Source organism: Melopsittacus undulatus, chromosome 5, assembly GCF_012275295.1.
Source record: "Melopsittacus undulatus isolate bMelUnd1 chromosome 5, bMelUnd1.mat.Z, whole genome shotgun sequence".
NCBI classification, from domain to species: Eukaryota; Metazoa; Chordata; class Aves; order Psittaciformes; family Psittaculidae; genus Melopsittacus; species Melopsittacus undulatus.
Genome location: NC_047531.1, coordinates 49,197,152 through 49,212,394, shown reverse-complemented (window position 1 = coordinate 49,212,394; position 15,243 = coordinate 49,197,152). Strand labels below are relative to the sequence as shown.

At 41.8% G+C, this 15,243-nt stretch overlaps 1 protein-coding gene across 1 annotated transcript in view; it reads right to left on the bottom strand.

The window, feature by feature from the left end:
- Positions 1–1,815: 1,815 nt before the first annotated feature.
- Positions 1,816–15,243, bottom strand: part of NUAK1 (NUAK family kinase 1) — a 48,622-nt gene continuing 35,194 nt past the window's right edge. Inside the window, exons 4-7 of the mRNA XM_005150425.4 lie at positions 14,263–14,328; positions 7,298–7,417; positions 6,861–6,993; positions 1,816–5,864 (exon numbers count right to left, since the gene is read on the bottom strand). Of these exons, the coding sequence (XP_005150482.2) occupies positions 4,711–5,864; positions 6,861–6,993; positions 7,298–7,417; positions 14,263–14,328 (1,473 nt within the window). The 3' untranslated portion in view covers positions 1,816–4,710. The remainder of the gene's footprint in view (positions 5,865–6,860; positions 6,994–7,297; positions 7,418–14,262; positions 14,329–15,243) is intronic.

Here is a 15,243-nt window from a genome sequence, read left to right as displayed (position 1 = left end):
CTTGGGGCTGGCGATCTTCAAGGAGCCTACAAGTTTTTGTGCTGGCCTCCAAGTGCTTTGCTCGTATATGGAAGTATCACTCAGCATCAGGCAGTGCTGCTCAGTGAGCTGGCCCCTGGACTTCAGGGGTCCTGGTATTATCACACAGCATGCATACACAGCCTTTGCAGCATCAGAAATTGAGATTATCAACTTTTAGAGGCAAAGAAAGGGAATGGACAAGACTGTTTGTGGCTCTATAAAAAAACACTACTGCTTTTGTCACTCAATTGTGTAGCTCCCAAGACTCTTATTTCCTTGCTCCTGCCTTGCCCAATCCGTCAAAATTCAACAGTTCCTGAGAAACACTAGAATCCCCATGGATTCTTGCAAAGAAGATCACGTCTGCCTTCAGACTTACTATGTGACTTCAGCTAAGGCATATCACTGTACACTTATCTCCTTTAATAAATAGGAAAATGAGATGCCCTCCTCCCCACCCCACAGCATGACTTTGAGAGCTGTACGAACATGAGTGTAATTAGTTAGTGCTTGCCACATGCACACACCATACCCAGCCATCCAGAACTTTCTTCCTAAAAGTCATTATTTTTAAAACAAAAAAAATGGCTTGCCCCAAACTTTGCTTTTTTCCTACTGTGTTAAAAAGAACAAAAAAAATTGTTTCATAATTGCTGTTACAGTTTCCAGCACCCACACAATTAAGACCTCATTCACCTCAGATACAAGAACATGTGTGCTGACTTTGAATATATACCTTACAATTTCCGATTCACTTAACATACAGCAGCTAATCATTCCCTTTGTAATGTATTAGCGGCTGTTTGCCTTTCTGCATTGTTGGCTTTTCCCCTTTATTCCCACTGGTTTGAAAGCAGTTGTCATGAATAAATCCAGCACCTACAGCCATGGCTTCTTGCTTTAAAAAGCTCAAGAGAGAGAAAATTAATTAGAAAAATGAAAGCCTTTTTTGCATGATATCCAAACCTTGGATCCTAATCCAAACCGCCTGTAATTTAAAAAGCAGAATATACACCACAGGTATCTTGGCTGGCTGCACCAAGGCTGAAGTTTAATGGTACCTTGCTCAGAGCCAACGTTAGGACATTGCCAACCATTTACTTTAATTTAACGGGTCCCCAGCACACACAGCATACCTAACACCCAGCTTCCCTTATGATGCCCACCCCTTTTCCAAGAAAAACAATCTAAAGCCTTCTGGTTATCAAGGGGACTCCAAAACCAAAATGAAAACTGACTCCCTTTTGTCCTCTCACCAGCTGATTATGCTGGCTGTTCTGAGCCATCTGACTGCAATCATCCCATGTTTAACAGCAGCCACCAATCTTCTTTGCCCAGATAACCCCTAATTTATACCAACAGGAACATCAACATTGTCAATAAACTGTCCCTTTCCCTTCCAGAGAGGGGAAAGGACTGTGACCACTTATCCCTGGGCTACAGATGAGTTATGCCATGCAGGGTCAGCCAGCCTGCTCTGTCTCACCTGCACAGCACACCTAGCCCACAAACCTCATTCTTCTCCAGCAGAAAAAACCCAGTCAGCTATCCTTTTCCACCAAACTCTTCTATAGCTGAAAGGTCTGAGTGTTCTGCAGTGCCAAACACTTCATAGCACGGGAGTCTCTGTGGCCACCCACAGTATATTCAAATGCACAAACGAGCCAAGAAGCTTTGCATAAACAACTTGGTACAATGTGCTGAGATGCTGCTGCATTTCTACATGACAAGTTCATTACCATTTGGCCTCAGCTTATGCTGATGTACAGTGGAAAAGAAAAGGGAGAGAGACTCTTCACAGTTACATTAATTTCCTTTTATTTAATAAAAAACAGTATCAGATTAAAAATACAAACACTTCGTGTGATTATCCAGCGTTTTCCCCTGTGTGCCTCATAGAGCTCAAACCAACCAACAACTGGGAGAAAAAAAAGAACAAAAAACCAAAAAAATAACACCAAACAATTTTGGCCGGAGCTGTAAAATAATGTTGCACCAATTAAATTACACCAAATATATTATTATACCTTTGAAATGGCTTTCAGACCAATAAATAAAAAAAAAGACAAATTCAAATAAAAAAGTCAACTTTGTATTACAAAAAAATTAAATAAAAATCACAACACTAATAATAACAATGTGCAGTCAAGTTTGTTTTCTTTTTTCTTCTCTTCTAGGAATGATAACATGCCAGTAAACATGTAACATGCCAGTAACATGCCAGTAAATCCCTACGTAACATTTCCAGTTTGGCAGCAAGCAGTCACTCACTCATTCACATTTGTACACAAGGAAGCAGGCCTGGGCAAAAGCCTCAGGAGGTAGGAGCCTTCGGTGCTCCTCACTTCCCAGCCACGGCTGGCTGAGTTCCTTTCCCTTCATTCTAAAACCTACCTAAACGCATTCAAGGTTTAGCACCAGATCTGCAGGGAAGGTGTCAATCAGCGCAATGCCATCAAAGTGATACTGCATCATGTCAACAGGACAGCACTGATTTACACCAGCTGAGGATCTGGCTCTCATGGTCTTGGTCACCAGTTAAATGCCGTGGCTGCAAAGCACATCATCCTTGTTTCAGACAGGCCATGGAGACTACATCCAGTTGTTTTAAAATGCACCACAGCAAACTTGTTAACTCAATACACTGCAAAATGGGGTGTTGATATGGGATGGGCTAAAAGAGCACATGCAGGGCCTGTGAGAAGATAAGACAGCTGAGTATCATACAGAGAGGTACACATCTGTAGAGAAAAGACCCACAGTTGTCCTTCCTGAGCCAAAGTCCAATTGACTGCATGAGAGTACGTCTCTCATAAATTTCATGGTATTGATGCCATTTATTCCAGGGCCAAATTTGGTCCAGTGTTTCACAATTAGTAAAGGTCCTCCATAGAGGCAGTTTCACTGATTTAAGAAACTCAGGCTTGCTCATCGTTATGCTAGGCAGCCCAGCTGATTTTTAGGAGGAACCAGCAGACTTAAGTACCGTGATATGCCGAATGAGGAATCTGCAAGTAAAATAGCTCCTTGCCCTAGACACCAGTCATTTATGGGGTTATCCCCAGCTCCCAGGGAGTCCCCAGGGGAACTCTATTCTGTTTCCTTCTGTCACTTAGGATTTGGGACACAGTGGGCCAAATTCTGCTTTCAGTTCCAGTTACATGGTAGGAGTGAGAACAGAGCTTGCCCCTGGGCATATGTGTAGACATAAGTTTTGCAGCTGTGGATCATTTGACATCATAGGCTGAAACCTGCCACTGACTCACACCAGTGAACCTCCAAGAAAGTCAGGGGGTATGTGCTCACAGAAATGAGACTGAGATGGGCCTTGAGATTCCAGTTTGCCCAGGCCTGTCAAACACACAATGCCTTTCTGACGTAGGCTTACATTCAGGTAATCCAGTAGACCCATGTGGTACCTTTATGGGAGCTGAAGCCTTCAGTCTGGATAGTGAGTTGTTTGAGAACACAAACCCATATTCTACTTTTTTTTCCCCAAACTGGTATCATTGCACACGCAGTACCAGCTACACTATAGAGAGAGAGGCCCACAGTTTTATGCTATGTTATCAAATCTACCATTATCATTTAATCGCTCAATTCTTTCTGCTCCATTACTACTAACTAGAAACATTTTCATTTGGAGAAAGGTATCTTCCCACTAACTTTCTGACCTCTATCCATTTCCTACATGCTACAACCTTTTCCTTACCTAACATCCTGGTTGCAAACTACCTGTTACCCTCAAATACTATAAGGTGGTACCTTGCTGACAGCAACTGAACTCTAGATTGGAGGGTCAGTTAACCCTTGAGACCCTTTGTTAGATCCATCTTTTTCTGGGCATTCACCTGGCTGGCCATTTTGAGAGGCACAAACTGAATGCATAAGCTGAAATGCCTTAAAAGGCCATTTAACAGCTGATAACATCCATTTCTTCCAGTTCCCATTATCATTTATGTGACTGTTTTTGCTTGCAGGAGTGGTAGTTGCAAACAATCTTAGGGCCTCCTGCTTGCTGAAGAGCAATGGCTTAGGGAGGGGTCAGATCTGAAAGCCTGCTCCACTGCTTGTCCACATATACCTTGTGAGGTTATTCTAGGGTGAGTCTCTCAAATTATCTGTCTCAGAAAGCATTCAGAACCTCTCAGGCCACCCTGGTGGAAGGGACCGTGGTGACCACCTAGCCAGGCCTCCTGCATAATGCTAGCCAAAGGTTCCCAATGTGCAATGACTGTATCCAGACAAATAACTTCAGGGAGAAACAATGGCTTTTTAAAAGACATTCAAATTTGACTTGAAGAATTCAGCTCATCTCTCGATAAAGCTAATCTAGTATCAATTACAAACCTCCTAAAACATGTGTCGCTTACTTCCAGTTTTAATTCTGTCTAGCTTTGACTTTGAGCTATCAAGTCTTGACACTTTTGTCTGCTAGATCCTGATGTGCTTTCACCAAGTATACAAAGACCAAAGGTTTTTCTCTGGTCAGGTAGGTAATATTTTGAGGACACAACATTAGAGAAGTGTGAGATGGCTTTGGGACTACTTTACTAGGAGTTCAGCTGAGAATGACAGCCAGCTCCTTTGAAGCAAAATCTACCACTGTCAGCAAATCAGTGACCTGGCTTACTCCATCACAAAGGTACACAGAAAAACTCCCTTCCCTCCTTTTCCATCTTCCCTCTGCTAGTTGAGCTTGTTGCAGATCTCTAGGGCTTTCTTGTAGACCTGAGTCACATCATCCATGTCTGTGAGAAGAGAAAAACTGCTGTCCCCCAGACGGTTGCGATAACGCTTTAGATACTGTGGCCGTGGTCGGTTCTGAATTCCTTCGAAGTCTTGGATCTGGAGGAAATTTTCAGCAGAGACACAGCTCCGTATCCTCTGTCTGTTTGGCCTGTTCTCTTGCAAATCCAGCAAATCAAAGGAGTCACTGGACAAAATACTGTCATCACTAATCACACTGGAGGGGCGACTGTAACTTCGAGGTAATACATCTCCAGGCAGGACCACTTCTTCCATAGCCTCTGGTGTTGGTGTGTCAGGGCTAATCAAAGCAGATTCGGGACTGCTGGTAGAATACTTGCTGTTATGTTTTAAGATGCCCTTACGCCTGCAGGAATGGCTGTAAGACCCATTTCTAGATGGCTCAGTGACCCCTGGAGAAGTGTCACTATTTACTGTCTCATCATTATTGTCCAAGAGTTCAGAAGATTCACTTCGTTCTGGAGAAGAGTAATAGCCGGACTCCCTCTGCTGAGTCTTCTTTAATATTCCTTTTTTTGGCATTAGTGAAGACTGCTTAGTGCCATATTTGCCTGCTACCTCTCCCTCCACAACACTTTTAATGGCTATGCCAGTCCTACATAACTCTTGCTCCAGCTTAAATGCAGAGGGTAACACTGGGCTGACCACTCCTTCAATGAAACCTGCACTGTGAGATCGATGTTCGCTGTTGCTCCTTTTCTTCAGGATGCCTTTAGGTCTCTTGGAGGTGGGTTTGGATGAATTTTCAGCTCCTCCTTCCTGGATGGACTGTGCAATGTCATTTTCCTTTTTTGACTTTTTCAGAGACCTTTGTCTCTCTAGTGTGACTTCAGGACCTTTGGGCTTAGAAAGGCACTTCATTTTGGTATCACTCTCTGGTTGGAGGCCAGTAGAACGGTGATGCCAATCAATGAACCTTGCCAACAATGGGGACTCCGAGTCCCTCATGGCATCACAGTCACAAACACTACTCTTATAGCCCCAGTTCACCCACCAGTGGTTGGCAATGTCTTCAATGGTTGCCCGACGTTCAGGGTTCACCATCAGCATCCATCTGATAAGACCACGAGCATCTATGGACAAAGAATGGTATATAACATATTTAGGTACGACATTCTTAGTTTTGTCAGTTTAAAATGTAAGCATGAAGCCAATCAAATGAGCAACACTAATGCTTCTTACAACAGGATAAGTGAGAGAGGGCAAAGCTTTGGCCATCAGTCAACACTGGAAAACGGATTTGAGTACTAGTTCTTATCAGAAGAATATGATTCACCTCAAGAAATGTACACTGGGTTATCAAATTAATACTCATATTGTATTAGTCAGTGATTAGTTCCATATTACCAAAAGAAGTCAGCAACCTATTGACTTTAATAATTGCAAATCTTAGAGGAAAACAAAGGGGAATAGGGATAGTGTAAATGATCTACACATTACTGCTTTCATATTTACTTTTTCCATAAACAGTGTAGTCTTCCGTATATTTTAAAGGTATATTTTCAAATGATACAATATTTGTTTAAATATAACATATAAACAATTTTTAAGGCTGCCTGGTGTCATTATAATCAATGACCTGGACTTAGTTGATGCTATTCTGTCAGGTGACTGCTTAATGTGTTATCCTCCAAGTAGAAGTAAATGTGAACACAGTGGCATTAATTCAGATTTTGGCTTGCCTTCTTGGATAAGAGACTGCATTGCTCTAACCATTCATGTTCTCTCTGCTAGTGATATACCACAGTGTAGTTAGTGAGGACTGATCTGTACCGGTATGTTGTATCAGTTTACAGCTTGTCTGAACAATTCCACTTGCAATAGCTTAACAGACCTTTCCACTGTCATAGATCTGGTTAAAAGCTTCCCCAAGGCAATAAAATCTATCTGCTACAAAACTTTAATTTCAAAGGGCTTTTGGTAAATGCTGCACCTAGATAGGGGAATGAGGTATTTTTTTTTTCTTCATCACTCTAATATGACATCAAAACATGTCAGAAGGGGCCAGGCAAACCCCCCATTATGAACTCTTGTCAGCTCAATACGTTGCCCTCACTCCTTTTTTGTACCTGAGGTCTGTGTTGGCTCACGATACTCTCCACTGCTGATCTGCCTGATGAGATTTTTGTGATCGAAGCCATCAAAGGGCATTGTTCCATAAACCAGAGTGTAAAGCAATACACCGAGGGCCCAGCTGTCAACCTGAAATACAGAGGCAACCCATGTGAAGCCCAGGAAAGCTGATCCCCACCCTTCTCCTTGCCATTAGCACCACAAGAGCAGCATCACATCCAGCTGTGCCTACTGATGGGCAAACCAGTATCTAATATCTGACTAACCACAGACAAAGCAAATGAACACAAATTAAGGGAGCTTGAGAACTCACAGTATGGGATAAACCCAACCAAACCCACATGTGAAATAACACTAGCATTAAGACTAAACTTCAAGAACACCATCATCAAAGACATCCCTATACCACCGCAGAAAAACTGACCCTTCTTACCTCTGGGCCTCTGTACGGTCGTCCATTAACTATTTCAGGGGAAGCATACAGTGGGCTTCCACAAAAGGTCTGCAGAAACTTGTCTTTGTGGTAAAGGTTGGAGAGTCCAAAATCAGCAATCTGCAAATAGAATTGCACAAGGCATCTGTAGTATTAATGTTATCTTAATGCAACCCTTTATCAGGAAAGACTTAGCTATATTTGCCCCTGCTGGAGGGCAGGGATCTTGACATGGAAAATCTCTCAGGTTCTCTGGTCAACCCATTATTCTATGATTTTGTTAGTTTTCTCTCTAAAGATCCTCCAGAGAAGGAGAAAGATCCCTAGGCTAAATCCCCCATTAGGAACAAGGATGCTTTGGTTCCATTCCCAGACAGGTTACTGGCTGACTACACAATCATCAGTCAGTAATTTTATCCTGGATGAACTGCATATACTTGCAAAAACAATCTTATACTGGGAGGCACTGGGCCTGCTGTCCACCGATTGTTCTTCACCTTGTACAGTCAGTAGCAATGGAAAGCAAAGCAGAAAGTACTACTGTTCTTATCACACACATGCAAGCAAAAAGCCAAGACCTTTAAATCCAACAGGAGGAGTGAAACACAAGTGTCACAGGAAACTAAGCTTTACCGAAGAAGGTAGGTTTTGAAATTATCTGGAATTTAGCTACACTTGAAGGGGGAAAAGTGAGGAACTCTCTTGACTCTTCCAGATTGAGGGACTCCGGCTGAGGAATCTGAGCTGTTAAGCACATGAGATGTCTATCACGAGATAATAAACACAAGTCTGGTTCCTAACTGGAAACAATAGGCCCAAATCCGGCTTTCCCAACACAAACAAAACTTCCCCTGAGACTTTGGGAATTTTGCCTATGTAGGAATTGCAGGATCAGGTCCAAATATTTTGTTTACTTCAATTCTCTGGTTTTGTTCTTACAAAACAAAGGCTGAGGATAGTAACACTAAATATTCCCACAACCTTTGCATTTCCTTTGTTTCTTTAGCACAAGGCAATACATCTCAATTTTTATCTTCTTTAAAACCCAAACGCTTCTGATTCCCAGCGATACTTTTATTACTGCTCACTATTGATATAAGGTGTACATAAAAGACTAGCATTAAAAGCATAGGCATTAAAAAAAAGTATTATAGCTATAAGAGACAGGACTTTTCTCTGGGTTTTCTTCACCTTATTTGGTCTTTTATACCAGAAAGAAATTAAATCCAAGGAATTATCACAAGAGAAAAATCAAGAAAATACAAATTGAACACGAAAGGATTTGCCAGCAGCATCATGCATCCCTGCTAAAAATGCATGTCATCAGTGCTTCTAATACCTGTTTTAATTGCAACATCTAGGGAACTCTTGGGAGACATAAAGTCTTTGTCTCTGCTATCTAAACTCTTACAGATACACCTAAAAAATGTCACAGTTGAGACCAAAATGAAAAAAGCTGGTGATGTATGGAGAGAAGTTCCCAATTTTCTTTCTCTAACCCAAAACAGAAACATGTATATACACACTTTATAAACAGATATGTATATATTGGTATATATAGATACTTCCACATTACAAATAAAAACATTTAAAAAAAATTATTCACAGAATTTTTAAAGTCACAGACCAAATATGAGATTTCGTGCTTTGCCTTATTTTATTTTGATGTTCTGCAGGTGTTCCACTAACAATTTGAAGCCATACTATCCTGCTCAGAGCATCTGATTCTTGTTCATTAATGTTAATGTATCTCCCCATGTCCATTCATAGTTTGCATTCACTCAGTCCCTGAGACAGTGTATTCTCAACCCATAGCAGAAAATTCAACCCTTAAATAAATGTGGTTTGTAAAAATCTTCATTGTATGGCTGGAATGTCATTGAAAACAGCTGGTGTACAATTGCAGTCTGCAAACATATTCTCATGGCTCAGATTTCACTTAATTGCCCTAAATTCCACTTTCTTATCAAATCATCCTGCCTGGCTTGCAGGAAGTTGGTTTTAAGCCTTATGAAGTGTGCCCTGTCAATCAGGGGAAGAATGGGATCATTTCAAGTGTTAAAATTTCCTGCTGGTCATAGAATTTTATTTTAGTTCAGGATGTAGCTAAGACAAGGACAAACACCACACAGTGTGATTCCTTAAGAAAATACATTCCCTTAACATCATGGAATGTATAAAATGCGTGTGGATGTGCATGAATATATATATAGGGACACACATACCATTGTTCACACTAAGAAACTCTCAGACTTGGGCATTCATGTTTTCATTTTGACCATTCCGGAAAAGAGTATTTATGTTACAGTCCACTCCCATACTCACAGACTGATGTTTATCAGCTTTTCCCATTAAAACTGTCATGCCCCCCAAAACAAGATTAATAGAAGCCAACATTACTTCATGTTCTTGGCACTTAAATGGACCTAAGGCATCAAGTCAAAAAAACTTCCTAAACTGGGAGGAGCAAGGAAATTGACTTTTCCACTCATTTCAGGAGGTGTATGTTTCATATTCACTGTTAACTATGATAAACCTGATGTAGTTTATCGTTTAAGTGTGGACTATAAATTCCATGCAGTTCACACTCATGGAAATCGTCAGTTTTATCCCACTTAAGAATCTGTCCCTCTGTATTGTAGACAGAGAAATAATTAGGTCTCTTAAAGAGTCAGTGAGACTTCCAGCAAGGTAAATCCCAATTACATACACTTACTCTGTAAATATGAAACCCTCATGGGTTTTTAGTGGTTAGTCTGCTTGGTGTCCCCTTACCAGCCCAAGAGAAAGCGCAGTTAGTAGGATTATGTTACTATTATACTTGCATTTTTCTCTCATTCTATCAATTTGGGATTGATCATACAGTTTATGTCAACATCTGCTAGACATCTCTTTTAGGTGCAATTCCCAGCCCAGGATCCTCCACAGTCCTGCTGTGAACAATGAGGCCCCCTTCATTGTGCCAAGTTACATGACAGAGGTATCCTTGCGGATAGGCTGGGAAACAGGGCAGGGACACAGTATTTGGATAGGCCAACGAGAAGCATTAATTCCCTGGCTGCAGCTCTGTGCAGCAGTTTCTCTCCACCTCTTTGCATGCAGTTTTGGAGAGAGCTGAAGTGCTTGGGGATGTGTGGTCTTTATCATGCCAAATTGCAGGAGCTATGGGTGAATGGAGGCAGCTACATCCTCACCCCACTGCTATTTCTTCTAGTAAGTTCATACCTACAAAGAACCAAAACCTAGTATCCTCAATCCTTTCAAAACTAATGAAGAGAAAAAGACACTACAAGAAGGCTTTCTGAAGACCACCAAAGGCAGATGCCTAAAGTCATCACGAATCTCTTCCCAGAAAGGGCTTTCTAACTCACCAACTCAGGGAAGCAACTTGGAGCTACCTTAGCCCTAGTGCTTGTCTGACCCTGCCACCTCCAGCTGTGTTAGGATTATGAACAATGATATCCTTTCAATGGGATGAAAACAACAGCGAGAGGTTGTTTTGCCATTGCAGGGTGGGGGCAGCAGCTGTACCCACCTCAGGGCAAGCAGAAGGGGCAGTTCCGAGTTACCTGAGTTGAAGGGTCAGTCACCAAGTGCAGAACAGAGTAAATTCTAAGGTGAACTGTGCTGTCAGCACCTGGCACATGAATGTGAGGAAGGAGAGGCTTGTACATGCTGCAGAAACCCTTACTTCTTTGCCACGTTATTTCTTTAAAGAACATGGCACCATGAGCAAGGTAAGAAAGGAAAGAACGCTCTTCTGCCCTAAAAGGCTGCAGTGTTTTAGGAAGGTTTAGCAATAGGATTGTGCTCCAGTACTGACTTCCACAAACAGGGTAGGTCCCAGGAGAAACATTCACACTCAGGGTTTCTGCTACACAGTTGGGCTCCTATCTGGGGAGCAAGAAATGGTACTGTTTGATTAATTGGCTGGATGAATTCCTTGTACCCCATGGATCTGTGTGCATGTTCAGCCTCACAAGTGTTTAAAAGTCACTTTATTCACTTGTGTTTTGCTGCATTTAGGGGTTTCAAGTAATTGTTTGCAGGAAATATTATCACATACACCAAGTCCCTGAAAAACATAATTATATATCGCAGAGCAGATTGCTTTCTTCCCATCATCACTTTCCACCTCTGGCCTGTGGACCTGCAGAACTCTTCAAAATGTGTAATTTCATGTCAGCTTCCAGACACTGGTGTTTCCAAGTTGCTGTACTCCAACATGACTCCATTTCCAGAGGCTTTTTTCTCACTACCATAACTCCATACACTGCTTCATGACCTTCATATAATTAGCTAAGATTTAAGAATGGTTTCCAAGTTAGCATAGTATCATGTAAAATGGCTTGGGGCCCTTTTTGGTTAGATAATAATTTCTAATGGATTACATGTTCTCTTCATTTCCTGTTCTAAAAGTATTACTTAAGTCGCTATACACAGATCTAATTTTACAACATCTTATTTTTTCTCACATCGCTATGACATGTTTGTGTATATCCAATGTACAGATCACTGGTTTCTTCAGAAACATGTATTTAATTGCAGATTGCACCCAAACCCAAAGGGATTCCTTTCATTTTCTCATTCTTAAAATCAAATTGCCAATGGTGCAAGCGCTTTGTAATCCACTGAATGAAATATAAATAATGGGAAAGTACAGATAAGACTATCACTCCATTTCTAAAAAATGCCTTCCACTGAGTATTTGAAGCCATTAGTCAATACTAAACCCCAAAATGCATATTTCTTTTTTCTGCCTGAATAAACCATATACAAATAGTGTCAGAATGAGGACCTAATAATTTTACTCCTAATAAATAATTTACTGTTCCATATGTGTTTCCTTGCCAACGGTTACTGTTTGGTGAAACAAAAAGAAGGAAGTAACATGGAAACCACAGTAACATACTCAGAGCTTCAGTATCAGGGAAGTATTGGCAGTGTGCTTAACATCAAGTATTCAAAGCTGATCTTAGTCATGAGGTGTAAAAAACAGACAGCAGGGAGAAAAAGGAAAACAATACAAAAAGTCATCTCTTTAAGTAATCCGAATTCCAGCACTACTGATAGCAAGACGTATATGAAATACCAACTGCTTCCCAAGTCCTGTCTGGTTTTCAGCTTCATGAGACCCTTTGCAGAAACAGTTGTTAGAGAACAGCAAGGGAGCTTGCAGCCACCTACCCATGCCATGGCAGCCTTGCCCTCTGAGGGATGTACCTTACAGTTTGCAGAGAAGGACCTAAGGAACGGCTGGAAATACGCAAAATACCTACACGGCAGCTTAAACACAGTGGTTCAGGAAAGCAAAGCCTTCAAGAAAAAGACGTCCAAATGATTGGAAGGGATGCAGGGAATCATGACTATCTGAATTTCTTCCACAGCAGTGCCACTCATTATGGCAGCTGAAACGCATCTGTGGTTCTGAAGTGCCTGGGTCAGGTCCATTGTCTGGACCGGAACACAAAGCTACCTGTCCCTGCCCCATCCTCCCGCTCTACCCGCAGGACGATTAGACTCCCATAAAGAAGAGCGGGGAGGGAGTGGAGCCTTCTGACAAAGCACAGCTCCCTGGAGGCTCGGGGAAGTGATTGGTTTTGCATATGAGGACCACAGCACGGAGATCCAGCCCACCGCAGCTAGCAAATTCCCCAAATTCCTCTTTTCTCTCAAGAATTCTCTGATTAGCTGGGAAGACAGTTTGGCGTGTAATGCGGAAAGAAAGGTCATTTTGCCTGCGGAAGTCTGTTTCGTATACAATGTCCTAGAAAGGCTACTTTTTGTTTTCAGCACTGCTGAGAACAGCTCAGGCTGCTGCAGCCAGTGTCCCAGAAGGGACAGGAGCAGGGAGGTTTGCTCTAACACTGAATGTTAACAGCAAAACGTCCAAGTATTGCATTGGATGGGCCTTCTGTAAAAGGCTATTTTTAGAAACCACATATTTATGTGCCTTTAATCCACTAGTTGATCCAAGTTAGCTTCTGTCATCAGCATTACACAGATGGCAGCTAGCATATGTTACTTTCCATTTCCATTGCACATCAGCTTAAAATGAAGACAATCTCTGCTGCATGCAGCGCAGAAGGCAGTGTTTGCAGCCGCACGGCTTTCAGTGAAGACAAAATAAAGATCCAGGCTCTTTAGGTATTTGGCTATGCAGTGAGCTCTCTGATTACTTTGTTAATTAAAAAGATGCTCAAGCATCAGCAGAAACTCCTCAGAATACTTCTCTCTGCCCACATATGAGTACACCGAGCCACCCTCACATCTAGCTACCCAGGGAGGAATAAAGTGGAAAGTGAAAGAGGTTCAGCTACCTGGAAACTACACTTATCTCTGCATTATTTTTTTGTGCTACAGCTATTAGGAAAAAAAGAAGACAAAGGGAAAAAAGTCATTCCCATGCTTTCACTAGGGAGAAATGACATGGAAATGACATCACTGGCATCACTATCCAAAGTATACGTTTGTGTCTGGAGTTCCAAGGCCATTTCCTAATGAAGCACATGTGCTTTACTAGGTTTATTTTGAAACTCTATTTGCTTATTTTCCAGCCATGATCAAAAGGACATTCAGAGTGTTCTGTAGGAGGCACTTGAACCCTGTAGACCAGGAAAGTTTCCTCCTAGCCCCAGCAGCAGCCAGCAATAATATCATTCATACAATAAATCGACTACATGAAATGCTCTGCTATTTCCTACCAGTAAATAGATACTGCTTCGGGAATCATGGACCCTGGGCGGCAGGACAGGGCCACTTCCCCTAGGTCATGCAAAGCTTCATTTAGCGTCTATGACCAGTGACCAGTAGTGCTCTTTCCCCAACTTCCAAACCCCTGAGCCTCTTGCCAGAATCTGTTGCTTAGTAGTTGTTGCCATAACACTGGCTCTTCGAATTCTTTGGTTAAAAATGTTACAAAACATGCAAAGCCCATTCTGAGAAGCTGAGAAAAAGAATCTTACCTTAATATTAAAATTGTCATCAAGAAGGATGTTTTCCAATTTTAGGTCCCTGTGGACAACACCATTCTGAAAAAAAGGAAAAAAAATAGGGGAGAACATAAGAAAATATTGGGAAAATTAAAGGTGAGCTGGCAGGGTGGTCTTTGCATCTACATTTCAGGACTGATTTCACTGTCATAACACTCATGGCCCAGTGACTAGTGACAGGCAATGCATTAGTCACTTGGTGTGTGGTTAAGGGAAGAATGACTGGAATCTGTCCTCCCACAAAGCCTCTAAAACAGCAGGGGGGTAGGGGAATGGAGGGCTGAGGGGTGTCTTTTTGGAACTTAATTCCAGCCTGAATCCAGCCCCCATTGCGTGAAAGCAATATATTCTTCCCAGGCACCAGAAAACAATATCTATCAATGGCGTTAGTCCTTACAAAAGTCCTCATTCCTCCAATGTGCAGCCACGGGGATTGGGGGGTTATAATCCTAAAGGACTGTAAATGTTAAGGATGGCAGTGAACAGCTGGGTTTAGGTCAGAGCCTTCTTTAAAGAAATTTGGGAAAGATGAACTGCATAGGAAAGAGAGCTGCAGCTTTTCAGCACTACAGTGAGGACTTTGAAAACCTCTCTTGTTGATCAGAATTCAAGTCGAGATTAAAGTGTTTAAGAATTCAAGTAAAAAATGGTGCTAGCTGCTCAGCGCCTTTAGCCTCATGCAAGTTTTTGCTCTATGCAATTGATTCAAAAGCAGAGATAAAAGGTCCACGACGACAGTCAGTCAGATACGTTGGTATCTGGTATACCGTTCTAGTGGGTACCATGATGGATAAAGTCATTAGCAAAGCATCTTTCTAGCGCTCCTGCCACATCTGGAGAAGTTCCTTTTGCCTATCCAAAATGAGTACATGCTAAAGCTCATATATGAACACTGTTCTCTTGGCTTTTTTCTTTCACATATTTTATCTCCTAAAGTTGTTCACTTGTATATTC